General features: G+C 42.6%; 1 protein-coding gene across 3 annotated transcripts in view; it reads right to left on the bottom strand.

The window, feature by feature from the left end:
- The window catches only part of Hnrnpr (heterogeneous nuclear ribonucleoprotein R), a 35,165-nt gene extending 14,755 nt beyond the window's left edge, over positions 1 to 20,410 (bottom strand). The window contains exons 1-5 of one of the 3 annotated variants that reach the window (XM_070037662.1): positions 20,289 to 20,410; positions 16,938 to 17,103; positions 14,634 to 14,752; positions 13,195 to 13,302; positions 10,861 to 10,974 (exon numbers count right to left, since the gene is read on the bottom strand). In XM_070037662.1, the coding sequence (XP_069893763.1) occupies positions 10,861 to 10,974; positions 13,195 to 13,302; positions 14,634 to 14,752; positions 16,938 to 17,094 (498 nt within the window). In that variant the 5' untranslated portion in view covers positions 17,095 to 17,103; positions 20,289 to 20,410. Of the gene's footprint in view, positions 1 to 10,860; positions 10,975 to 13,194; positions 13,303 to 14,633; positions 14,753 to 16,937; positions 17,107 to 20,288 lie in introns of all 3 variants that reach the window. The other 2 variants (XM_070037663.1, XM_070037664.1) reach the window with 2 other exon arrangements.
- Between the last annotated feature and the right edge of the window lie 6,951 nt (positions 20,411 to 27,361).

The raw sequence follows: 27,361 nt of genomic DNA, 5'->3' as shown, positions 1-27,361 counted from the left end.
ATGTCTCTTCCTGTCTCTCTGATAGCCCAGGCTGATTTCCAACTTACAACTCTCCCGACTCAGCCTAAACTATCACATCTAGTTACCATTATGAGAACATAATTTCTACTCCTCTTCTCTGCTAGTCCCCTCACTCTCACCCTTAATGACTGAAGAAATACTTCTTATTTTTTTTTTGGGGGGGGGGGGGGCGTTCCAGTCATGGGGCCTGAACTCTGGGCCTGGGCGCTGTCCCTCAGCTCTTCAGCTCAAGGCTAACGCTCTACCACTTGAGCCACAGCGCCACTTCCGGCTTTCTTCTTTTTGCTTATGTGGTGCTGAGGAATCAAACCCAGAGCCTCATGCATGCAAGGCAAGCGCTCTACCACTGAGCCACTTTCCCAGCCCCTGAAGAAATACTTCTATCAACAGTAACCTCAAATATTTTTAATCCCTCCCATTACCACCTATACCCACTTACTCTTAGGTATAGTCTGAAGTTGTTGTACTGTATAAGGCGTTGCCTATTCAAACAAATGGCTCCTTACCTACTTAGAACTTGTCTAAGTCATTTATTAGACAAGTAATCACATATTCCTTGGCTTTGTACCCCATGTTTTTCTTATTTTTAAAAATTTTTATTTTATCATAAAAATGCTGTACAGGGTTATAGTTACACAAGTAAGGCAATGAGTACATTTGTTGTTGAGCATTGTTACCCCTTCCCTTCTCCCATTATGCACAACATTTTTCTAGATTCTAAAAAATATATAATGACTAACCAGGCAAGGTCTAGGCATTAAGTTATAATCTATTGATAGAGATAGATAAAAATATAAAAGTATGATGTCAAGAAGTATTAAGAGATGGGCACTGGTGGCTCATGCCTGTAATCCATGCTACACAGGAGTTGAAATCTGAGGATCACAATTTGAAGCTAGTTCAGGTAGTTAGGCCCTTAAGACTCTTATCTCAACAAAAGTAATAAATGATAAAATTGTACTTTAAGTGAAAGGTAAATTTGACTTAAGATCTAAGGGAGAAAACTGAATAGCATCTGAAGAAAGAACTCGAAGTATAAAAATGAGAATACACTAGACATTTTCTAGAGAACAGAAACAGACCAAAGGCTGAGACAGGAAATCCATTCCAAGCCAGGCACCAGTGGCTCATGCCTATCATTCTAGCTACTCAGAAGGCTAAGATTTGAGGATCATGGTTCAAAGCTAGCATGGGCATGAGACTCTTATCTCCAGTTACACACACACACACACACACACACACACACACACACACACACACACACACACACACACACACACACACACACACACACACACACACACGGAGCAATGGCTCACATGGCAGAGTGATAGCATTGAGCACAAAAAGCTCAGGGACAACGCACACACACACACACACGCACACACATGGAGCAGTGGCTCACATGGCAGAGTGATAGCATTGAGCACAAAAAGCTCAGGGACCACACACACACACACACACACACACACACACACACACACACACACACACACACACACACAGGGACAACACGCGCACGCACACACGCACACACACACACACACACACACACACACACACACACACACACACACGGAGCAGTGGCTCACATGGCAGAGTGATAGCATTGAGCACAAAAAGCTCAGGGACAACGCCCTGGCCCAGAGTTCAAGTCCCAGGACCAGCACAAAAAAAGGAAAGTCCATTCTAGTGATAGTGGTGAGAAAAGACTAGGGGCCAAATTAAGTTAAGGCATGGCTCTTAAACTCTACGGTTTCTTCCAGATATGTTGAGAAACCATCATATTTGTAAACAGACAAAACTCTGCTGGATGTGTTTTATATTCTGAAAAGAACATTGTAACAACTGAGTAGAAATTGAATTGAATGTAGAAATAGGCTGAGCAATCGGGTTAACAGGGCAATCCAGGCAAGAATCCAGGTGGATTGACCAAATAGTGATAGCAATGAAAGTGGTTAAAAATGAGCAAAACTGTGGGTATTAGGCTATATTGGATTCAAATCTACATTGTAGTTACCTTGATCAAGTTTCTTTATCAGTGAGTCTCAATTTTCTCATCTCAAGTAACACTAGTAGGAAGGTTCTACCTCCCTGACAACAAAGAATCCTTATTTTGTCTCCCTACTTTTTTTTTTTTTTTTGGGTCCAGTCGTGGGGACTGAACTCTGGGCCTGGGCACTGTCCCTCAGCTCTTCAGCTCAAGGCTAGCACTCTACCACTTGAGCCACAGCGCCACTTCCAGCTTTTTTCTTTTTGCTTATGTGGTGCTGAGGAATCGAACCCAGGGCCTCAGGCATGCAAGGCAAGCTCTCTACCACTGAGCCACCTTCCCAGCCCCATGTCTCCCTGCTTTTTTTTGTGCTGGTACTGGGACTTGAAGTTAAGCCCTTGGTGTTGTCCCTTAGCTTCTTCCCTCAAGGCAAGTGCTCTACCATTTAAGCCACAGTCCTACTCTCTACTTTTTGGTGGTTAGTCATAGCTAATAGTCATATGGTCTTTTCTGCCTGGGTTGGCTTAGAACTGTGTTCTTCACATCTTAAGCCACCTGAGTAGTCAGGATTGTAGGCTTCAGCGACTAGTACCCAGTTTGCCCATGTTTTCATTAGTATGAAGCAATAGTGTTCAATAATTCTACCTTCCATCACTTCCATTTTCTCCTGATCCATTACAAACATTATGTTAGAAACAAAGAAAGACCACATAGGGTGACACTGAAAACCTATACATTACAGAGCTAGGTGTCAGATATATGCACTACTTCTATAATAATTGAACTTTTATTTATTTGTTCTTTTTGTCAGTCATGGGGATTGAACTCTGGGCCTGGGCACTGTCCCTCAGCGCTTCAGCTCAAGGCTAGCGTTCTACCACTTGAGCCACAGTGCCACTTCCCATTTTCTGATGGTTTATGGGAGATAATAGTCTCACAAACTTTCCTGCCCAGGCTGGCTTTGGACCATGATCCTCAGATCTCGGCCTCCTGCATAGCTAGGATTATAGGCATAAGCCACCAGCGCCAGGCTTGAACTTTTATTTTTAGAATCGAAGTGTTCTTTATTAAGCTAAATTAAATGGAAAAATTGGTATTTTCAAGAAAAGTAACTCAAAGATAGGTATTTTCAAGAAAAGTAACTCAAAGATAATCACAGAAAAGATAGAAAAACAGGTTCCTCTTTTTTTTTGGGGGGGGGGGGGTCCGGTCGTGGGGCCTGAACTCTGGCCCTGAGCACTGTCCCTCAGCTCTTCAGCTCAAGGCTAGCGCTCTACCACTTGAGCCACAGTGCCACTTCCAGCTTTTTTCTTTTTGCTTATGTGGTACTGAGGAATCGAACCCAGGGCCTCAGGCATGCAAGGCAAGCGCTCTACCACTGAGCCAACTTCCCAGCCCCACTCACATTCTTATTTTAAAAGCCTAAAAGTACCATTTTACTTTGGGAAAAACAATCACAAATTTGTGGTCAATAAAGTCTCCAGTAAGCCTGGCACCAAAGGCTCATGACTGTAATCCTAGCTACTCCGGAGAGAAGTAAGATTTGTGTGATTCTTATCTCCAATTAACCACCTAAAAGCCAGAAGTGGAGGTATAACTCAAGTGATAGAGTGCTCAGAGATAGTCACTCTCTCTCTCACACACACACACATACACACCCCTCAAAAGGTTAAGGGGCTATGGTGTAACTCAAGAGTCAGAGAACTCCCTAATATTTTCAAAGGCCTTACTTTAAACTCAGTCATCACTCTCTCTCAAAAAAAAAAAAAAAAAAAAAGAGGCCGGTGCCAATGGCTCATACCTGTAATCCTAGCAACTCAGGAGGCTAACATCTAAGGATCCCAGTTCAAAGCCATCCTGGGCAGGAAAGTCCATGAGACTCTTATCTCCAAATAACCATCAGAAAATCAGAAATGCCACTATGGCTGCTGAAGAGCTAAGGGACAGCGCTCAGGCTGTTCAAGCCCCCCAACAGACCAAAAAAAAAAAAAAAAAAAAAAAAAAGGCTCAAACCTAAAAGCTTTTAAAAACCAAGTTCTAGTGACTCATGCCTATAATCCTAGCTATTCAGAAGACTAAGATCTGAGGATCACAGACTTTTCTCTTTTAGCTCTAATTAGCTACCAGAAAACCGAAACGTGGTGCTGTGGCTCAGAATGGTAGAGTTCTAGCCTTGAGAGAAAAAGTTCAAGGACAGTGCCCAAGCCCTGAGTTTAAGCCCCAAGACTGGCAAAAATAAATAAATAAAAGCTTCAAAAACTCTTTCAGCATTGCTCCTTTTAAAGACATAAGTTCAATTTTTAATTAACCAAAATAAAACTTAAGTAAAAGCAGAGGTGTGGCTCAAATGGTAGCCTTGAGTAAAAATACTGAGAGAGAACATGAAGCCCAAGTGTAAGTCCCACTATGGTGCATGCACATGTACAGACAAAGACATGCATACACATATGCACAGAAAAGTATTTTTCTTTTATTAACTCACTGATATGAGACATTCTGTCTCCATGTGACCTGCTCCAAGTAAGCAGGGAGTCATGTTAAGGAAGCCCTTTGAACACTAACAGTTCTTTCTTTACTCACTAGCTATCAAAGCTTGAAAAAAGTCATCAGCTTTTCCTATAATCTATCCATAGAGCACTTTGACATTAACAAAAAACACTCCCTGCCAGATCCCAGTGGCTCATTCCCACAATCCTAGCTCATGATGAAAGTCAGTCCTGGCAGGAAAGTCTGTGAGACTCCAAAAAGCCGAAAGTGGTACTACAGCTCCAGCAATAAGTTCAGAAGACAGCACGCAAGCCCTCAAGTCCTAATGCCAGGACAAAAAAAAGTCCTTGAAGCCGGGGGGGGGGGGGGGGGGGGGGGGCTGGTGGCTCACGCCTGTAATCCTAGCTACTCAGGAGGCTGAGATCTGAGGATCGCGGTTCAAAGCCAGCCCGGGCAGGAAAGACCATGAGACGCCTATCTCCAATAAACCACCAGAAAACCGGAAGTGGCGCTGTAGCTCAAGTGGTAGCGCGCTCGCCTTGAGCTGAAGAGCTGAGGGACAGCGCCCAGGCCCAGAGTTCAAGTCCCATGACCGACAAAAAAAAAAAAAAGTCCTTGGGCTGGGAATGTGGCTTAGTGGTAAAGTGCTTGCCTCATATGCATAAAGCCCTGGATTCTATACCTCAGTACTACATACACAGAAAAAGCTGGAAGTGGTTCTGTGACTCAAGTGGTAGAGTGTTAGCCTTATTAAGCAAAAAGAAACAGTGCCCAGGCCCTGAGTTCAAGCCCCAGGACTAGGGGAAAAAAAAAAAAGTCCTTTAGAGAGGGGACAAGGGGAAATCAACAGAAGTAAACAGGCAGTTCAACATCTGGGTATAAAAACTGGTTCATTATCGAACTACTACTTAAGTTTGCTATCTTGCAAACACAAATTCCTAGTCATACATAATTCAATTTAGGTGATATGAAATCATATACTTTAAGGTCTCTTAAATACAATGAACCTATACAACCTCCATTAACAAAACAACAATCTACCATTTCTCTTTAATTCTTCCACAGAACATCAATGCTATCCTTCAAAACATGAAGTCCCAGGTAAAATAGGAGGTTGAAATTCATCACCTGAGTGCAGGAGTTGGGAGACAATCTGGGCAATGTACCAAGAGAAAAAGAAAAAAATATTGTATACCCTACATAGTGTCAAGTGAGTATCAATATTGTGTGGTTCATCTGTTGTTCTGCTGTTTCTGTGATTCCCTTTCCCTTTCACATATTGCATTGTCTATTATGCAAAACACGAGGTACAAAAAAGCTAAAAGAAATGAAGAAAGACAATAGAGAAAAAAGAATGAACTATATACGGGGTCTAATGAGAAACTCTTATTTCCCTAAGTTGTAATTCATGTTAATATGCTTCATTATATATGGTCCTTTAAACTAAGCACTTGGATTGTTGAGATCCCTTGTTGAGAATATCATATACATATTCTAGTTCTTACAAATGAGGGAAATCATATGTCTTGCTTTTCTTTTGGTCTGGCTTACTTAATTTTTTCCAAGTCTTTCCATTTCCTTATGAATGGAACAATGTTGTTTTTTCTTTCTTTCTTTTTTTGTCAGTTGTGGGCGCTGTCCCTCAGCTCTTCAGCTCAAGGCTAGTGCTCTACCACTTGAGCCACAGCACCACTTCTGGCGTTTTCTGCTTATGTGGTGCTGAGGAATCGAACCCAGGGCCTCATGCATGCAAGACAAGCACTCTACCACTGAGCTACCTTCCCAGCCCTGTTATTCTTTCTGATGGAAGCATAGAATTCCATTGTGTATATGTACCACCTATGTAACTGTAACTAGCTTATCACCTTTTCAATTAAAAAAAGAAAAGAAAAAGCCACCTGCCAGTGGCTCACGCCTATAATCCTAGCTACTCAGGAGGCTGAGATCTGAGGATAGCAGTTCAAAGCCAGCCTAGGCAGGAAAAGTCCCATAAGACTCATCTCCAATTAAACCACCAGAAAACCAGAAGTGGCACTGTGGCTCAGGTGGCAAAGTGCTTGCTTTAGGCTGAAGAGCACCTAGGCCCAGAGTTCAAGCCTCACGACCGACAAAAAAAAAAACATACATACATATATACGTGTGTATGTGTGTGTGTGTGTGTGTGTGTGATATACTCATGAACTTCATAGATATTATATTAGTGGAACAAATTAGAACAGAATTTGTTTCCCCAAACAGATATACAATACAAGGTGGAGAATATAAAGATAGTGTACCCATATTAGCGGTGAGAACCCAAGAAGAGTAAAAAGTAATTTTAAAAGTAATACCCATCATTCGTGAATGGTTGTAATTTAATTTATTTATTTTTTTTGTCGGTCGTGGGGCTTGAACTCTGGGCCTGGGCGCTGTCCCTCAGCTCTTCAGCTCAAGGCGAGCACTCTACCACTTGAGCTACAGCGCCACTTCCGGTTTTCTGGTGGTTTATTGGAGATAGGAGTCTCACGGTCTCTCCTGCCCGGGCTGGCTTTGAACCGCGATCCTCAGATCTCAGCCTCCTGAGTAGCTAGGATTACAGGCGTGAGCCACCAGCGCCCGGCCTGGTTGTAATTTTAGAATAATGCTTATTAGCAACAGTGCCCATTAATGACTAAATGAGTCATTAATGACTAAATGCCCATTTAAGACTAAATTACATTTTACCCAAAGAGGAACCCCAAAAGTCCTCTCATAACATAATGCAACAATCTCAGGCACTAAGCCTAATTTCAACTCTTCAATTAAGACCTAAAAATGTTTAATAGTGGGCTGCGAAGGTGGCTCAGTGGTAGAGTGCTTGCCTGGCATGCATGAGGCCCTGGGTTCGATTCCTCAGCACCACATAAGCAAAAAAAGCTGGAAGTGGTGCTGTGGCTTAAGTGGTAGAGCACTAGCCTTGAGCTGAAGAGCTGAGGAACAGTGCCCAGACCCAGAGTTCAGGCACCATGACTGGCAAAAAAAAAAAAAAAAAGTTTAATAGTGACTGAAACAACACAATAACAAGAACCACACAACAATCACAAAAAAAAGATTAACAATTACAACCAATTTCTTTACTAAATCTATCAGCAATACATGAAAATCTATTTTCTAAATCTTTAATTTCCAACAAACACAAGCTAAATCTCATAATTGAGATGAAATAGGTATCACTTATTTAACTGACACCATCACCTAAGAAAGTCATCCCCACAATTTTGTTTTAAAAAGACAATCCTAGCCAGGCACCAGTGGCTCATACCAGTAATCCTGGCTACTCAGGAGGATCTAAGGATCATGGTTCGAAGCCAGCCCAGGCAAGAAAGTCATGAGACTCTTATCTCTAATTAACCACAAAAATCTGGAAGTGGGACTATGCTTCAAGTGTTTGAGTACTAGTCTTGAGCATAAAAGCTTAAGGATAGTACCCAGGCCCAGAGTTCAAGCCCCAGGGCTGGTATGCATAAATAAATACATACATACCTACATCCATACTAAAAGCTATTATTGGTGGGGGGAGGGGGGAAGATGGGAAGGATTGGAAGGGGAAACAAACAAGGAGGCAACAATGCTTGATAAGAAATGTACTTATGCCGGGTGCTGGTGGCTCACGCCTGTAATCCTAGCTACTCAGGAGGCTGAGATCTGAGGATCGCGGTTCAAAGCCAGCCCGGGCAGGAAAGACTGTGAGACTTCTATCTCCAATAAACCACCAGAAAACCGGAAGTGGCGCTGTAGCTCAAGTGGTAGAGCGCTCGCCTTGAGCTGAAGAGCTGAGGGACAGCGCCCAGGCCCAGAGATCAAGCCCCAGGACCGACCAAAAAAAAAAAAAAAAAGAAATGTACTTATTACCTTGCCCATGTAATTGTAACCTCTCTATACAGTATTTTCACAATTAAAAAAAACAAAACAAACAAAACAAAAAAAAACTATCATTTAAGCTAGTTTAAATTTTAAGTTACTGAAAGAGAGTAGCCAGGCGCTGGTGGTTCACGCCTGTAATCCTAGCTACACAGGAGCCTAAGATCTGAGGATCAAGGTTCAAATGCAGCCCTGGCAGGAAAGTCCATGAGACCCTTATCTCCAATAAATCACTCAGAAAAAAACCAGAAGAGGCACAGTGGCTCAAGTGTTAAGAGTGTTAGCCTTGAGCTGAAGAGCTAAAGGACAGTGCCCAGGCCCAGAGATCAAGCTCCACAACCGACAAAAATTTTTTTAAAAAAATCTTTCATGAAATACTGTGAACACATTATATTTTTATCATTATAGTGGCATTAACTATATACAAGAGTAGTACCAAATCCGAAAAGTATCTTTGCTGGTTGAATGTAGGAGTTTATGCCTCTAATTCCAACTACCTATGAGAGAGTGTTCAGGAGGATAGAGGCATCAAGCCAGTCCAAGCAATAAAGTTATTGAGATCCTATCTCAACAAAGAGGTTGTGGTAGTACACACCTGTAATTCCAGCTACAGGAGAACTCATCCAAGGGCTGGCTCTTAGCAAAAACCCACAAGACCCTATCTGAAAAATAACCTAAGTCAGGCGCTGGTGGCTCAGGCCTGTAATCCTAGCTACTCAGGAGGCTGAGATCTGAGGATCATGGTTCAAAGCCAGCCTGGGCAAGAAAGTCTGTGAGATTCTTCTTTCCAATAAACCACTAGAAAAATGGAAGTGGCACTGTGGCTTAAGTGGTAGAGCGCAAGCCTTGAGCTGAAGAGCAGAGGGACAGTGCCCAGGCCCAGAGTTCAAGCCCCCACGACCAACCAAAAAGATAAAATAAAATAAAAAAATAACCACATCAAGGAGGGTGCTGGTGGTTCAATCCTGTAATCCTACCCTCTTAGCAGGCTGAGATCTAAGAATCAGTTTGAAGCCAGCCCAGGCAAAAAAAGTCCATGAGACTCATTTCCAACCCCAGAAAACTGGGAGTAGCACTGTGGCTCAAAGAGGTAGAGTGCTAGCCTTGTGCAAAAGAGCTCACGGACAGAGCCCAGGCGCTGAGTTCAAACCCCACAACTGACAAAAATAAGTAATAACCTAAAACAAAAAGGGCGGGGGCATGACTCAACTGGTATCAATTCACTGTCTAGCAAATATAAGACCCTAAATTCAAGCCTCAGTGTCATCAAGAAAAAAAAATAAGGATTAAAACAGACTAGCTTAAAGAACAGGAACTGCTTAGTAAACACCAATGCATTCAGTTTCTTTTCTTTGATTCCACACTGTTCTCTTGTGCAAGCCACCTAATCAATAATGTGCCTCATTAAGTACTGAGAGCATTTTGTTATGGGAGAGGCAGAGAAAAACAAGCATGGCACAAAACTGCTGACAGTAAAAACCAGAACTGGTGGTAAATGTGGCTGCACACTATAAGATTGTTTCTCAAAAACCAAACCAACACAAAAAGATCATGTACTTGGTGTGCAAGTATAATACTAAAAACTGAAAGAAAAAAAGAAGTACTGCTGCTTTTCTCTTATTACTGAACCAAGCAGTGGTTCTTGCTAATAACATTGTTTTAGCAACCAATTCCAGGAACTCTGAATTCCTTTCCTTCATAAAGTATTTGAGTATCTATACAAAAATTATCTTTGTCAATGAAGGCCATAAAATACACTTAGTAATAACATGGTTTTAGCAACCAATTCCAGGAACTCTGAATTCCTTTCCTTCATAAAGTATTTGAGTATCTATACAAAATTATCTTTGTCAATGAAGGCCATAAAATACACTTAGGTATCCTCAAAATAACAATAGCTAAGGGAGGAATGAGAGGGAAAGAGGAAATAGCTTACACTAAACAAAGAAATGTAAACATCACCTGATATGAAAGAAATAATTGTATTGTCAAAGCTCATAGAATTCATAAACTTTATGAACCATGATAAAGACAATTTGCCTTGCAAAGATTAAAAAAAAAAAATAGGGGCTGGGAAGGTGGCTCATTGGTAGAGTGCTTCCCTTGCATGCATGAGGTCCTGGGTTCAATTCCTCAGCACCACATAAGCAAAAAAAGCCAGAAGTGGCACTGTGGTTCAAGTGGTAGGGCACTAGCCTTAAGCTAAAGAGCTGAGGGATAGGGCCCTGGCCCAGAATACAGGCCAGCAAAAAAAAAGAAAAAAAAAATACATAAGCGCACGCATCTGTGTGTGTGTGGGGGGGGGAAGGGGGGGCGGCAAGGTGATATATAGCAGGGTGATACACTTCTAAAATGTGCAACATGCCTTATGAATTTATATTAAAAAATAACAACAGCTATACTCTGAAAGGAATCAAGTACTTTCCTCATCACATAGATAAAGCAATTCATATACTGGAAATATTTTGTTAAACACTTACCTCTGTTCCAATTCCAGGTTGTACACCAGAATAAACACTGTCTGGTGGAGGACCACCATACTTCCTCTGTCCTGTGGTTACATCCAAAGTATAACCAGTCCTCTCAAGCAAGGCCTACAGACAATTACACATACAATTATACATACGTTTATATTTAATATTCATTAAGTCCATGTGTTCATCTTTCCCAAACAATACCATAATGTCTTAGGACATTTATTTTATAGACAAATATTTAAAAAGTCAAAATCCACCTCAGTTCCACCTACATGTTCCTTTTACATTCAGGTTAAACAGCCACAGGCAAAATAAATCTCTAAGCATACTCTACTTTTCTGGTATAGAAAAAAAGAAGGATTAAAGCTAATACACAATGCTTCTATTCTGACCAATGCTACTATTCATACTTATGAACCTCATCTTTTACCTCCTACACTCCAATTAGACCATCTTAATTATTCATTCTCTTTATATGCCAGTCTTTCCATCAATATATATATATTTTTTTTTTTGGGGGGGGGGAGGTTGGTCATGGGCCTGAACTCTGGGCCTGGGCGCTGTCCCTCAGCTCTTCAGCTCAAGGCTAGCACTCTACCACTTGAGCCACAGCACCACTTCTGGCTTTTTCTGCTTATGTGGTGCTGAGGAATCGAACCCAGGGCCTCATGCATGCAAGGCAAGCACTCTACAACTGAGCCACCTTCCAAACCCATCAATATTCTTTTTGTGTTTATGTACCAGTCCTGGGGCTTGAACAAAGGAGCTGGGAGTTGTCCCAGAGCTTCTTTTGTTTATGGCAAGTGTTCTCCACTTGCTCAACAGCTCCACTTCTGACTTTTCCAATAGTTTATTGGAGATAAGAGTCTCACCAACTTTCCAACCAGGGCTGGCTCTGAACTGCAATCCTCAGAACTCAGCCTTCTGAGTAGCTAAGATTACAGACGTGGTGAGCCACCAGCACCCAGCAGTAAGTTATTTTTTAAACGATTAATTCATAGAAGGTTCACATAGTTTACTATTTAGAAGTTTTACAAGAATATGGTTATGCCATTTTGCAGATGAGGAAAAGGAAAGCATAAAAGTGTTCCATATAAGTTAGCTATATAAATAAATATGCTGGGCACTGGTGGCTTATGCCTGTAATCCTACTCAGGAGGCTGAGATCTGAGGATTGTAGTTCAAAGCCAGCCCAGGCAGGAAAAGTCTTTAAGACTCTTATCTCCAATTAACTACCAAAAAAAAAAAAAAAAAACCAGACATAGCTGTAGCTCAAGTGGTAGAACACTAGCCTTGAGCAAAAAAGCTCAGGGACAGTGCCCAGGCCCTCAGTTCAAGCCCCACAACTGACAAAAAAATTAGTTATGGCAGGAATCATAAGTTATATTTCCTGTCTAAAACATGAACCATCTATACACATAAAATAACATTACAAATTAAAGTCTAGGCTGAGAATTCAGCTAAGTAATAGACACTAGCCTAATATGTGAGACCTCAGGTTTTACCTTTTGGCACTAAAAAAAAAAAAAAAAGTCTTAGCCGGGCGCTGGTGGCTCACGCCTGTAATCCTAGCTACTCAGGAGGCTGAGATCTGAGGATCGCGGTTCAAAGCCAGCCCGGGCAGGAAAGACCGTGAGACTCCTATCTCCAATAAACCACCAGAAAACGGGAAGTGGCGCTGTAGCTCAAGTGGTAGAGCGCTCGCCTTGAGCTGAAGAGCTGAGGGACAGTGCCCAGGCCCAGAGTTCAAGCCCCACAACCGACAAAAAAAAAAAAAGTCTTTCAATATCAAGGTATTAACATCCATTTTACCAGTAATTAGGTACACACAGGAAAAGTACTCTACTTTTTTTTTTATTACTTAGCTTATCTAAGTAATAACAATGATAATGGCTCACAGTTCTTACTGTTATTATAACTTCTTGGTACTATTCTAACTGCTTTACATATTTAGTTCATCCTCACAAAACCAGGAGGTAGGAAAAATTACCACCCTCATTTTGTAAAGAAACTAGAGGGCTCAGTGGCAAAGCACGCTTGCCTAACAAGTGCAACGTCCTGGGTTCAATCCTCGTACCAAAAAAGAAAAAAAAAGAAAGAAACTAGAGTATATGAAAATTCAAAAGGAGGAAACCAGTTGAAACAACATCTCTTTACCATGAGAAAAGAAATTAAGTACTTAGAAAGAAAGTGAACCAAGAAATCTTTACCTGATATATCCAAGAAGCTACAATCAGAACATCAATAAACATGTCACTCCTGGGCAGAACAGGATGGAGGGTAAGTCTGAATTAAGGCTTTCCATGGAACATTACAACTATCCGAATCAAGTTTTACCTTGATTTTTGCTTCATCAGGTCCCTTTGTGGACTCTTGTACCTTGCTGCCCTGTTTCTCTCTTTGCCTGTAGGTCTTCATAACTCCACATAAAAATGCACTTTTGTTCTAAAACCAGCAAGTAATTAAATAAAAATAAATCATCAAAAATCTTCAAAAAGTCAAATGCATAATTAAATTTACATTTTAGAACACCAGAATTGGACATTAATCATTCACGCAGCAAATACTGCTATACCACTAAGATGGTGCAGACCTCAGGAGCTGACGTTCGCTACGAAGTTAACACAGCCTTCTATTTGCTGATATTTAGCTGAATCTAGACTAACTTTGCTAGATGAAACAATTCCACCACTCAAATGCTGAAGTGGAAAAACCCTAAAGAGCCCAAAGAGAGTGAGAGGCCCAGAGCTCAAGACCAGTGCCTGCACAATAAAATAAAATAAAAATTCAGAACAAGTCAAACCTGTAAAACCTAGTTACAATTGTCATCAACTGTGGCCCTGATTTTAAGGGCTTTTTTTGTTTTGTCGCTTTTGTTTTTGTGCCTGAGCTCTTGGCTTTTTCACTCAACGTTGTTGTTCTAACCACTTGAGCCAGTTTTATTTCTGGCTTTTTGGTAGTTAATTGGAGATCAGTCTCACAGACTTTCCTGCCTGGGCTAGCTTTGAAATGAACTGAGATCCTCAAATTGAGTAGCTAGGATTAGAGGCATGAGCCACCAGTGCCCAGCCTGATTTTAAGTGTCGTTTTCTTTTTTTGGGGGCGAGGGGAGGGTCCAGTCGTGGGGCCTGAACTCTGGGCCTGGGCGCTGTCCCTCAGCTCTTCAGCTCAAGGCTAGCACTCTACCACTTGAGCCACAGCACCACTTCTGGCTCCTTTTTGTTTATGTGGTGCTGAGGAATCGAACCCAGCGCCTCTGGCATGCAAGGCAAGCACTCTACCACTGAGCCACCTTCCCAGCTCCCTGATTTTAAGTTTCTACATGAGCGTGGGTGAGTCGGTGGCTCACGCCTATATTCCTAGCTACTCAGGAGGCTGAGGTCTGAGGAGCACAGTTCAAAGCCAGCCTGGGCAGGAAAATCCGTGAGACTCTTATCTCCAATAAACCACCAGAAAACCAGAAGTGGCACTGTGGTGCAAGTGGTAGAGTGCTTACCTTGAGCTGAAGAGCTGAGGGGCAGTACCCAGGCCCCACAATAGACAGGAAAAAAAAAAAAAAAAAAAAGTGGGAGGACACATCTGCTTTAAACCTGTGCTTCTGAAACTGCCACAGATCTTTTTCCTTTCAATTAACTTTTTAAGAAGAGGAGAGTTCCTCACAAATAAAAAGACCTTTTTCCACTGGGGGGGGGCGGGAAATACTGTGACTGGTAGTTACCAGTCACAGTACCAGTGACCACTAACTGCTGAAACGCATTTTAAAGCAAAAACCTTACCTGAACATGTGATAAGTCACTCTCCTTGAACTGTTGTAGCACAGATAGAGCTCCTTCTTCATTAAATTCTCTGAGAGCATCAATTGCTCTTTCATCAAGATCGACATAAGCTACCAATCCTAAAAATTAAATTGAAAAGGGGTAGCATTATTGCAATAAAAGGGGCAAGCTAAACTGTCTTATTCAAGTCTACAAAGAATTGTTATATGTACTAACTATACTTTCATTTAACTATATGCATACAAGCAGTTATACAAATACTATGAAAAGGTCAAGTACAAACATGAAAATAAAGTCAACAGCTACAAGCAAAAATTTCAAAAACAAAAAACACCCTAAAACTCATTTCCAACTCCCCAAACAGCACTGTCTTAAAAGTTAAATCTGATGCATATTCCGGACTACAGATTTAAGCATTCACACAACCATCTATGTTAAATGGTAAGATTGCACTGTATTTCCCAATGACAAACCTTCAAATTGTGGATTGTTACAGTTCACTATATTAAGAGGTAGGGGAGAAACAGGAAAACAAGTTTTATTTCTTTCCATCTCCAAATAGTGTCTCCCTCCTTAGCACCAAAGATATACTGAAATGCATTTATCTGAGCACCTACTTTGCTGCAGTCAGAATGTGGAAAGGCATAATTTTAAACTCTTCTACAAATGCAAGTGCAGCTTGAATAATCAATTCTAAAGTCGTATTTTAAGGAACTCTGTTCTTCAACAAGCTTAGACTCAAAAGAAGCTATGATATTCACAACTATTAATAATTACCATCTTTCAAATGGCAACAAGAACTGTACCAACTTGCAACTAAACTCAACAGGAAATATATGCACTGAATTATATATATATATATATATATATATAGTATATTTAACTGCACACAGAACATCTACTATTTTTAAAATAAAATTTAGTTCTATTAAATGTGTTATATTTATCTCTCTACAAAAGAAGTTTATTTCAGAACTGATATAATGAAAAATGAAAATATCTGACAGATTAAAACCCCCAAATCCATGACTCCAGTTTGGTAAAGCTAAAAAGAACATACAGTAACTTTATTAAATAACTGTAATGCCACTGGCAAAATTACTTTGTTTGAAAAAAAAAAATGTTGCCACCATTTGTTTTAAAGGCTCAAAATGAGCATGCATAAGTAAATTGGAGTTTCCTTACTTGAACATTCCATATACCACCCAAAAGCCACAACTCAGGACAATCATCATCATCCATTTGTTCAATCCAGTCCTACATCAAAACCATCAGCCTCTTAGCAATAACAAAACACTCTACAGGAGAGCATCTCTGAGCAGATCACTGCCAATTCTCTATGGCAGAATGTCACAGAAAGTTCCTGAGGACTGATTTTTTCAGACAGGATCATCACCCAGGAGTCATTTTTATAAGTCATTTTAGTATCTAAAATTATCCTTAGCTGCCCAGATTTAAAATACTTTTAAGAACAAAAAAGGAGCAGCTATTTGTCTACTTAGGACACATTTCTGAGAAAGACAATTTTCCCCCTTCTCTTCTCTTTCCCTCTCTCTACCCCCAAATCTAGACAGTCACACCAACACACAGCTCAAGAAAAGTTTCCATCTATGGCCCCAAAGGAGGAGGGCACATTTATTTATGAACAACGCTCCCTAAGGGTAAATATTTCTCTCCTCTGTAAAACTTCAAACCACTTACAAACAACCATAGTAAGATGTTCAAATGTGCTTAAACTCTTAACCATGGGACTTCTCGATTTAAAAATAATAATAATAACTGTTACAAACCAAACACTGAGAGATGTGGATTTCTGTCTGTCAGAAACTAAACAGGCCACAAACTCTCAAAGAGTCTGACATAGTATCATTTCAGACAATACAGACTAGCTATTCCTCTTATTATGCCACCTAATCAGACCTAACTGACTTAACAATCACTTTTAAGAAGCTAAAAGTAGAAAAGTAAAAAGCAAAATGATGACTGATTTAGAGTAAGGAAAAAAATATAAAATTTGGTATGCTGAAACATACATTTTAATTGGTAGTAAATCTAAGACAAATTGATGTACTATTCAGAAACAACTATGACAGCATATTCAACTGAGAAGGCTTCAAATAATGAACAGGAATATCAAAGTCAAACCCAATATGCTCTCAGTGAAGGGAAAAGTAACAAATATCAGCTCTACACAGATCAGAAACAGTAAGCATTATTTAACCTTAAAAAAAAAAACACTATAAAATTCAAAGTGGTTTGCCCTCACTTTCATAACCAGTCAGAAACAAGAAATGCATATTATACCTGTCTGAAATATTTCATCAAGTCTTTCTGCCACCTTCTGTGGGAGGCCTGCCTCTATCAGTGTCTTGTAGTGTTCTGTGTGAGTTACACTGGAAGTATCCATTGGTTCTTCCTCTTCTTTTAACTGTACCGCATTACCATTCACCTGATTAGCCATTTTATTATGCTGCTGGAAAAAATTCAGGAGCTATATTACATTAAGCCAGAAATAACTAGTTTGTAGGACAATGCATGATTTATCTAAACTAATTTGTACACATGCTGCTAATAACCACTATCCAAAATAATATTTTATGCCTTCTGTGATTTATCTGAACTAAATTTGCAATAAAAATCCTGTGAGACTATATGAAATGTACATGGAAGTAATAGATCATTAAGGAACTTCATGTACACCTACTTAAATAAAGGCTTGAATTTACTGAGGGTAGACCCTGCTGATTAAGGAAAGCAGCTGGTGTGTCCTGGTGAGCAGATCAACAAATCATCTCAGAATCCTAAAAAGCCTCTCACTTCTCAATTCTTAAAAGTTTTTGAAAGTTTGGTTTAAAAACAGAATAAACGCCCACAGATCACTTAATTTTTAAGACTTTCAAATTTGCCTAGCTCTGCTTCAAATGCAACATCAGTGTGAAATCCCTGCTGAGTCTAGTTCAACATGCTTGCTATGGCTTGGGTTTTCTCCACCTCACTTGGACAACAACACAAAACATAACTTTCACATTAATTTTTGCTCTAAGATTAATTTGCTATTCCCACTCACAGATTTAAAAGAAAAAATGACCAAGTTTTAAAGCAAAACAATTGTTTCAAGCCCACACAAAAACAGTGAGCTATAGTTGAGGTTGCTTCTTTAAAAACTCATGGACACATGTTGAATTTTTCTTATTAGTAAAATAAGGATGTTAAAAAAATATCGAAGAATGGAAAACTTCCTCCAAATAACTTCAAAAAACACTACCTAATTAGGGTAAACTTCAGATTTCTCAGATAAAGCTACCAAAAATTATTTTGTATGTTCAGCTTGCATGTTAATGCTGAAAATGGACCAACTCCCCTGAGAGTAAATAATAAAACCAAACAAAGCCAGTCTTTAATACTGCCTCAAAAAATCAGGGAATTAAAGTATGTTTATCTCTGCTAAAATTATGTGAAGATAACAGGCAGCAGAATAAAGACACTGCAGCAAACTGAAATAAAAGGCATGAAGATCCATCTTCATGAAGAAAATCAAGAAAGATACCGAGTCAGCTACAAGTCTCCTAAAAAGCACTAATCCAACCCAAGAAACCACACTTCCAGATCGCTTATCAAACACTGTGCAAATGACCACAGGCAATTTTCCGGCTTAAAGCAAACTCTTCATTTGAAACTCTACTGATGTTTAGTTGAAGTTAAAGAAAGGGGGAAGACCAAAAGAAGCAGGTAACAGAGTAGGAAGAACAGAAAATGTACAAAGTGTTACTATGAAAATGAGATAAACAATAGCTTGATTTCTCAACATTAAGACTTGATAGCCCTCAGATGTCCACGTGAAGACAGACTGCTTAAACTCTGGGTGGATGTTTCTTAAGACAGCCTCAAGTTCTTGATGAACCAGCAAAAATGAAAACATTCCCAACTGGCACAGTTTTGATCAAGAAAGTATTATCAGATGACTGTACCTAAGGTCTATAAAGATGCATCCTAAAATTGAAAATCCCTGTGAACACAAAAGTTCTATTTTCTATGTCCTCCCACTCCCAAATACTGTAAGGCCACCGCAACTCTCAAGTTCTCAGTGCCACAAGGCCTTCAACGCACTACACCTGCAAACACTATTAGTTGTTGGGTTTTTTTTTAAGTAAATTAACGGAAAAGTTCAATGAACATCTATTAAAAGTTCTTTTTAAAGTATGAATAAAGTAAAAAGACAAGTTGTGTATTAAGTACAAGATAGAAATAATTATGACTAGTAATTCATGGCAAAGGCTCTACAAGTTGATATTGAAATTGTTACTTGTTTTATCAAGTCTGTAAACTCTAGCAAATTAAAAAAAAAAAAAAGTAGATTCCAGAAAATAAACCTTCAGATCAAGAGAGCAAACAATTCTCCCTTCAAGCCGAATACAAAGTGTCCTTTAAAAGACTTTTTAATGTCATATGAGACCATTTAAAACTCATGTCAATTCAACACAATGCCACACAGCCAAACCATATTTCTGGATGCAGCAAATATACTAAGGTGACGGGAATCATCTGACTTGAACATTTTAGCAAAAAGTAGACATTTAAATGAGATTTTAAAAGTTGCTGGGAGATTTGAGAAGTCAGTAGACCAGCTCCGCCCTGACTTTTTCGGAACATCACTGCGCCAAAGCTTCACGTTTAAGAGACGGGCTTTAAAAGAACCAAAGAAATGCAAACTAACGGTTGTCTATCTCCCGGCCCCGTCGGGAGCGTCCAGCCCTGTCGCCTACCACAGAGTCAGGAGACGTCGATTCCGCCTCTTAAGGACAGCAACAATCTCAACACAGGTAGCGTGAAAGGATCCAACCTTTCAAGAACCCCTGGGCTTCCGCTGCTTAAATTTTGCCGACACGGCTTTAAGTGCCGTGTAAAGAAAAAAAGAATCGGTTTTTGGTTTTGTTTTGTTTTTTCTTTCCTTCTTTCCAATTTGGAGCGCCATTGACAAATCTCAGAAATTCTCTCTCCGGCGCCGCTTGAAGCCTAAGTGTCACGGCCTCTTTTAGTCATTTTTTCCTTCAAATCTAGGCTCGAAGCATGCAGAATGGGGGAAGGGAGGGAGGCTGGCTTCCCACCTACAGCAGCCCTTTTCGGCTCCGGCTCCCACAAAAGTTTGCTCCCGGCTCGGGTCACCCTGGGGTTTGCACCCCGCCCTCTGCCCACCCCACCCCCTCGAGCCCGACCCCGGTGGTCAACACACACCCCACTTGCCGCCCAGCCGAACGGTGCCGCGGAGCCCAGCCAGGCGGCCCCGGCCGGGACGACAGCCGCCGGGGTCGGGGGCCGCCTCGGGCCCTCGGCCCAGACGAACGGCGGGCGGAGGCGGGAAAAGCACGGCCGGCCCGGCAAGGCCGCGCGGAGAGAGCCCGGACAGGCGGGACCGAGGGAGCGGGACTGCAGGGGTGGAGAGGATGAGCTAGGGCGAAGGGGCGCCGCGGCGAGGCGAGGCCGACAGCTGCGCGGCCGGACGAGGCCGAAGCCGCCCCCGGCCCATCCCCGCCCCCACCCCCGGGCCTCGGAGCGAAGACCAAACTGGGGGAACAAGGCGCCAAAGCGTGAGCCGGGCCGAGTCGGGTCGGATTGGGGCTCCCGGCCCCTCCCCCCATGGGCCGGCGCGAGACTCACCAGGGCAGAGCAGGGGCCGGCGGCCTGGCCCGTGAGAATCAGCGCGAGGCGCTTTGAAAACGACTAGAAATGGCGCGCGCGCCACCCCCTCCCCCCCCCCTCATGCACCGAGACGCGATCCCGGCAGCACGCGGGGTTTCCCGGAACTGCTTCCAGGGACTCCGAGCTGCCGAGCAATCACCTCGCGAGGCATCCTGACAGGCAGCTCAGCGGACCAATAGTAGTGAGGCAAAGCAGCCCACGCCGGTCGCCTAGAGAACCAATCGGTGCGGTCATCGGCTAAGCCAATGAGGGTACTCAGCGCTACTGGCTGGGGCGCCTCCGGGGCGGGGGCAGGCACACAAAGGGGTCCGTGGTGGGAGACCCTGAGAGAGGCGAGGCTGCGGGGCACTGTGCCCCGGGTGGCCGAGGCTCCTCCTTCCTCGTCTGCCGCGGTTGCGAGGCCACAAATCTAAGCCCGGCGCCGCGTGGCCGCCTCGCGAGCCCCGCCCCCTCGGGTCCGCGTCGGCCGGACTCGGCGCTCGGGCCGGGCGCTCGGGCCGGGCGCTGGGGCCGCTCTTCGCCCCAGCCTCTCTCTCGCCGGCCGGCTGGCGGTCACCCGAGACACGCCCATCGCCACGCGTTGCGTTCCCTGCCTGGAGCATCCTTTTTGGCCTCTACATTGGAACGCGTTGGAAGGATGATTTGACCTGTCATTTCGCTGGAGAATTTTTTAAATAGAAAATCATTCCTTGTAACGACCGGAAAACTGACCTTTTCCGTCCCCGTGGCTACTTTCCACACATCGAGGTCTGTAGGGGAAATCGCTAAAGGGGCTATGACTCGAGCTGTGTGTGCATAGATGACAGAGACCTTGCACACACACACACACACACACACACCGGACTTGGAACGGATTGACATGCATAAAGATACACCCCTGAAGCGAAAGATGATGCTAGGTAGGAAACCGGGTTCATTCCCAAAGGAGACTAATTCTTGCTTTTCTGAAACATACCTCTCACCCTTCACTCCTATTGTCCTCGCCTTAGCCCAAACCTGGCTCCCCCCCACCCCCCACAGAACACACACACACACCAAACTCAATTCTGTTGAGGGAGCCCTGTGGGTCCTTCCCTCCCAACCTCTACCTCGTAGGAAATAGAGGTCAAGTAATCACGGTTTCTCAGGTCAATTTATTGATGTCCTACTGTTATGACTTGAATGTACCTCACCCCACCCCTAAATCTCCAAAGCAGTAGTGGTGGGAGGTGGGACCCAATGGGAGGGGTGCAGGTCACTAGGATGCCACCCTCATGAATGGATTAATGCTGGTTACTAAAGGGCTCCAGACAGTGAGTTTGATCTCTTGTACACTCTCTCTCTCTCTCTCTCTCTCTCTCTCTCTCTCTCTCTCTCTCTCTCTCTCTCTCTCTCTCTCTCTCTCTCTCTCTCTCTCTCTCTCTCTCCCTGGCTTTTTCTGACTCTTTTGCCCTTTAACGTGGCATGACACTAGAAAGCTATATGGGGTGCGTCCCTCAATGTTGGACTTCACAGCCTCCATTATGTAAGAAGTAAATCTCTTCCTAGGTGCTGGTGCCTCATGCCTGTAATCCTAGCTACTCAGGAGACTGGAATCTGAGAAGGTTCAAAGCCAATCTTCCTTCCCTCTTCCTCCCCCCTCATCCCCCACAGGAAACTCCAGGACACTCTTATCTCCAATTAACCTGCAAAAAGCCCAAATGGAAGTGTGGCTGTGGCTCAAGTGGTAGTACACTAGTCTTGAACTTAAAAGTTAAGGGACAATGCCCAGGCCTTGAGTTCAAGTTCAGTACCAGCACAATTTAAAAAAAAAAATTCCGTGGTTTCAGATACTCTATCATAGAAATACAAAACACCCAGGCAGGCACTGGTGGCTGCCTCATGCCTGTAATCCTAACTACTCAGGAGTCTGGACTCTGAGGACCCTGGTTTAAAGCCAGCTAGCACTGGAAAATCATTCAGACTCTTATCTCCAATTAACCTGTCAAAAACCAGAAGTGGAGCTGTGGCTCCTTGAGGTAGAGCACTAGCCTTGAGCAAAAGAGCTCAGGGACAGCACCCAGGCCCTGAGTTCAAGCACCCCTCCCCCTCCCCACCACCCCAATGGAAAAAAAAAATACAAAACACCCAAGCCAAATCCTTGAGCAGATCCAAGTTTTGTGTTAACAGTGTGAAACTTACAGAAATGCTGTGGGCTGGGTTTGTAGCACAATGTTGGATCAGTTACTTAACATATACATAGGCCCTCCTTAGTTCGGAACCTGGCATAGAAAAGAAGGGAGAAATACTGGGATCTTTAAGAAAAATATGCAAGAATGAATACAAGTTAAAGGGTAGAGTGCTTTCTAAAGGACATAATAAAAGTGAGAAACCCTGAAGCTTAAACTTTATTAGTATCGCATAAATCTCCCGCTACCACAAGGGTTCTTGACCCACTTTGTGCCATTTCGAATTCTGATTAAAGCTACAGGTTTTACCAGACGCCAGTGGCTCACACCTGTAATCTTAGCTATTCAGGAGTCTGAGATCTGAGGATCACGGTTCAAAGCCAGCCTGAGCAGGAAAATCCATGAGACTCAAATTAATCTCCAATTAACCACAAGAAAATCAGAAATGGTGCCATGGCTCAAATGGTAGAGGAATCACCTTGAGCTGAAGAGCTGAGGAACAGCGCCTAGGCCCAGAGTTCAAGCCCCACAACCAACAAAAAACAACAACAACAAAAAAAACGACAGGTCTCAGTTTCCAAATGTTTTAAATAAAATACATATCACTACAAAAGAAGTTGTTTATATTGAAATGCGACTGAAAAAATACATTTTAAAAATAAATTAGTGGGCTGGGAATGTGCCTTAGTGATAGAGTGCTTGCCCAGCATGCATGAAGCCCTGGGTTCAATTCCTCAGTACCACATAAACAGAAAAAGTCAGTAGTTGCACTATGGCTCAAGTGGTAGAGTGCTAGCTCTGAGCACAGAGAGGCTCAGGGACAGAGCCCAGGCCCTGAGTTCAAGCCCCAGGACCCGTAAAAAAGAATAAAAAATAAACAAACAAAAAAAAAAGTAATGAAAGCCTGGCCCCAGTGGCTCATGCCTGTAATCCTTGCTATTCAGGAGGCTGAGATCTGAGGATCACAGTTCAAAGCAAGCCTGGGTAGGAAAGTCTATGAGACTCATCTCTAATAAACCACTAAGAAAACTGGAAGTAACACAGTAGCTCAAGTGGTAGAGCTCTAGCCTTGAGCTGAAGAGCTGAGGGACAGCATTCAGGCCTAGAGTTCAAGCCCCATGACCAAAAAAAAAAAAGTAATGAGAAGATATTTCAAAAAATCCATAGCTAGCCAGGTGCTGGTGGCACAAGCCTATAGCTAGTCAGGAGGCTGAGATCTGAAGATCACATTTCAAAGCCAGCCCAGGTAGGAAAGCTATGGCTCAAAGTGGTAGAGTGCTAGCCTTGAGCAAAAGAGCTCCAGGATAGTGCCCAGGTGCTGAGTTCAAGCCCTACAACAACAACAACAAATAGTAACTGTAATATACCATGAAAATGCTTGGTTTAGATTGAAGAAAGTGAAGGTATTACCAAATGTTCTGAGGTTTGTGGCCTATATTCACAATGGAAAAACATGCTAAGTTTCAGCTGGACATTAGAGAGGATAAAGATGCTATATTTTCCCTATGAATTCCACTCTTACTCCTTTTAAGTCCATTTAGTCCAGGGCAAGAACCATTGTGCTAAGTACTATAATAAAACAATTCTGTACCTAAAGACTGTAATCCTAGTTACTCAGGAGGCTGAGATCTGAGGATGACAGTTTAAAGCCAGCCTGAGCAGGAAAGTCTGACTCTTAGCCCAATTAACCACCAGAAAACTAGAAGTAGAACTGTGGATCAGTGTTAGAGCACTAACCTTGAACAGAAGAGCTCAGGAGCAGTGCCCAGGCCCCACAACTGACAAAAAAATAATCTGTCACAATATTTTTCTAGGATATTTTTTTCTTTTTCCTTTATTTGCTTTTTTTATTTTTATTTTTTTCTGTTGGTCGTGGGGCCTGAACTCTGGGCACTGTCCTTCAGCTCTTCAGCTCAAGGCTCGTGCTTTACCTCTTGAGCCACAGTGCTACTTCCTGCTTTTTCTACGGATGTGGTGCTGAGGAATCAAACCCAGAGCCTCATGCATACAAGGTAAGTACCACTGAGCCACCTTCCCAGACCTTGTTTGCTTATTTATTGTGCCAGTACTAGGGCTTGAACTCAGAACCTTGTGCTCTTGGTTAGCTCTTTTTGCTCATACTAATACTCTGTCACTTGAGCCAATACTTTTTTTTTTTTTGTCAGTTGTGGGGCTTGAACTCTGGGCCTGGGCGCTGTCCCTGAGCTCTTCAGCTCAAGGCAAGTGCTCTACCACTTAGCCACAGCACCACTTCTGGTTTTCTGGTGGTTAATTGGAGATAAGAGTTTCACGGACTAGGGGCTGGGACGGTGGCTCAGTGGTAGAGTGCATGCCTTGCATGCCAGAGGCCCTGGGTTCGATTCCTCAGCACCACATAAGCAAAAAGAAAAAAGCCGGAAGTGGCGCTGTGGCTCAAGTGGTAGAGTGCTAGCCTTGAGCTGAAGAGCTGAGGGACAGCGCCCAGGCCCAGCGTTCAGGCCCCATGACTGGACCCAAAAAAAACAAAAAGACAAACACAGACTATCCTTCCCAGGTTGGCTTTGAACCATGATCCTCAGATCTCAGTCTCTTGAGTAGCTAGGATTACAAGTGTGAACCATCAGTGCCCAGCTTAGACTTTCATATAGTCCTTTGTAGACATACTCCACCTTCTCAGACCATATATCTTGATTATTTTTAATGTATGGTCACAAAAAATCCATATTCATAAATTATTCCATATTCACTGCATGCCTTCTATATACAAATCATCATTAATTGTAGAGAGAATGAAATAAACGTGAGCCATATCCTCTAAGAGCTTACATTTTAGCTGACAAGCTAGGACAACTACAAATATAAAAATAGGCTTGTAAATGGAACTCCAGCATTAGACAAGTTCTCTACCACCTGAGCCATACCACCGTCCACACCTATTCCTTTGAAATTAGATAACTGTGCAACTAGGCCTTTCTACAACCCTTCTCTGTCAAAGATCAATTGAGGGGCTGGGAAGGTGGCTCAGTGGTAGAGTGCTTGCCTTGCATGCCTGAGGCCCTGGGTTCGATTCCTCAGCACCACATAAGCAAAAAGAAAAAAGCCGGAAGTGGCGCTGTGGCTCAAGTGGAAGAGCGCTAGCCTTGAGCTGAAGAGCTGAGGGACAGTGCCCAGGCCCAGAGTTCAGGCCCCACAACCAGACCAAAAAAAAAAAAAGATCAATTGAGCTGGTATGTTAGTGAATATGCTTTTTTGTTTGTTGGAACAATTGGGAGGCACAAGACAATTCAACTTCAAGATTTGATGTTTACTACTTACAACTCTAACAGAATCTTTTACATTATCAAACCCTATAGGATCCTTAAGATTGATCTTTGTCTTGTTTGCCCTTTTCATGATGCCAAAAGAAACATTTAGTGTTGGGCTGGGATGTAACTCAGTGTTTCCTGGGTTCATTCCCCAGTACCAAAAGAAAACAAAGATTTAGTCTATTTCTCAGATTCCAAACATGTCAATTTAGCATCTTCAAAATAGAAAAAGGATTCCTCTCAAAGCAAAATTTCAAAACAATAACAAGTATTGAGATAAAACATATATAATAATGTTCAAATTGTTAAAAAAAAAGTTTCCTCTCCATTTTTCAGATGAGAAAGATATGGCTGAATTCACAATTGACATTGGAACTCTGTTGTAACTACCTTCTCATCTTTTTTTCTCTTTTCCCTCCTTTTCCTCCCACCCCGTCCTCTCTCTTTTTATTGTGCTGGTACTGGGGCTTGTACTCCAGGTCCGGGCACTAACTCTTAGTTTTTTCACTCAAGATCGGTGCTCTGTCACTTGAGTTACAGATCCATTTCTTTTCTTTTCTTTTTGTCAGTCGTGGGGCTTGAACTCTGGTCTTGGTTGCTGTCCCTCAGCTCTTCAGCCCAAGGCAAGTGCTCTACCACCTGAGCCACAGCACCACTTCCTGTTTTCTAGTGGTTTATTGGAGATAAGAGTCTTCCAGACTTTCCTGCCTGGGCTGGCTTTGAACCATGATCCTCAGATCTCAGCTTCCTGAATAGCTAGGATTACAGGCATGAGCCACTGGCACCTGACCACTTCTGGTTTCTTGGCTGTTAGTTGGAGATAAGAATCTCATAGAGGGGCTGGGAAGGTGGCTCAGTGGTAGAGCGCTTGCCTTGCATGCCTGAGGCCCTAGGTTTGATTCCTCAGCACCACATAAGCAAAAAGAAAAAAAAGCTGGAAGTGGCACTGTGGCTTAAGTGGTAGAGCGCTAGCCTTGAGCTGAAGAGCTGAGGGACAGCACCCAGGCCCAGGGTTCAGGCCCCACGACCGGACCCCCCCCCCAAAAAAAAAAAAAAAAAGAATCTCATAGATTTGTTTGCCTATACTAACTTCAAACTAGGATCTCACAGGTTTTCCCACCAGAACTGGCTTCAGATCCTCAGATCTCAGCCTCCTTGGTAGGTAGGATTACAGGCATGAGCCATCAACATCCCACTCAATAGATTTTTGTTAATTGAACTAACTTGTGGTCTTTCTCCCCATGTTCTGCCTCTATTAACATACTCCACAATAAATTGCTCATTTCAGAAACCTAGATTTCATAGGTTCTACTCTCTCTCTCTCTCTTTTTTGTCGGTCGTGGGGCTTGAACTCTGGGCTTGGGCACTGTCCCTGCGCTCTTCAGCTCAAGGCAAGTGCTCTACCACTTGAGCCACAGCGCCACTTACAGTTCTCTAGTGGTTTATTGGAGATAAGAGTCTCTTGGACTTTCCTGCCTAGGCTGGCTTTGAACCTAGATCCTCATATCTCAGCCTCCTGAGTAGCTAGGATTACAGGCATGAGCCACCAGCGCCCAATTGGTTCTACTCTTTCTGCATGAAAATGTTCAGAATCAAGGCT

The sequence above is a fragment of the Dipodomys merriami genome, unplaced genomic scaffold, assembly GCF_024711535.1.
Source record: "Dipodomys merriami isolate MVZ:Mamm:240054 unplaced genomic scaffold, mDipMer1.0.p SCAF_28, whole genome shotgun sequence".
Taxonomy (NCBI): Eukaryota; Metazoa; Chordata; class Mammalia; order Rodentia; family Heteromyidae; genus Dipodomys; species Dipodomys merriami.
The sequence above is the reverse complement of the archived record's forward strand: the minus strand, read 5'-3'. Positions and strand labels throughout refer to the sequence as shown.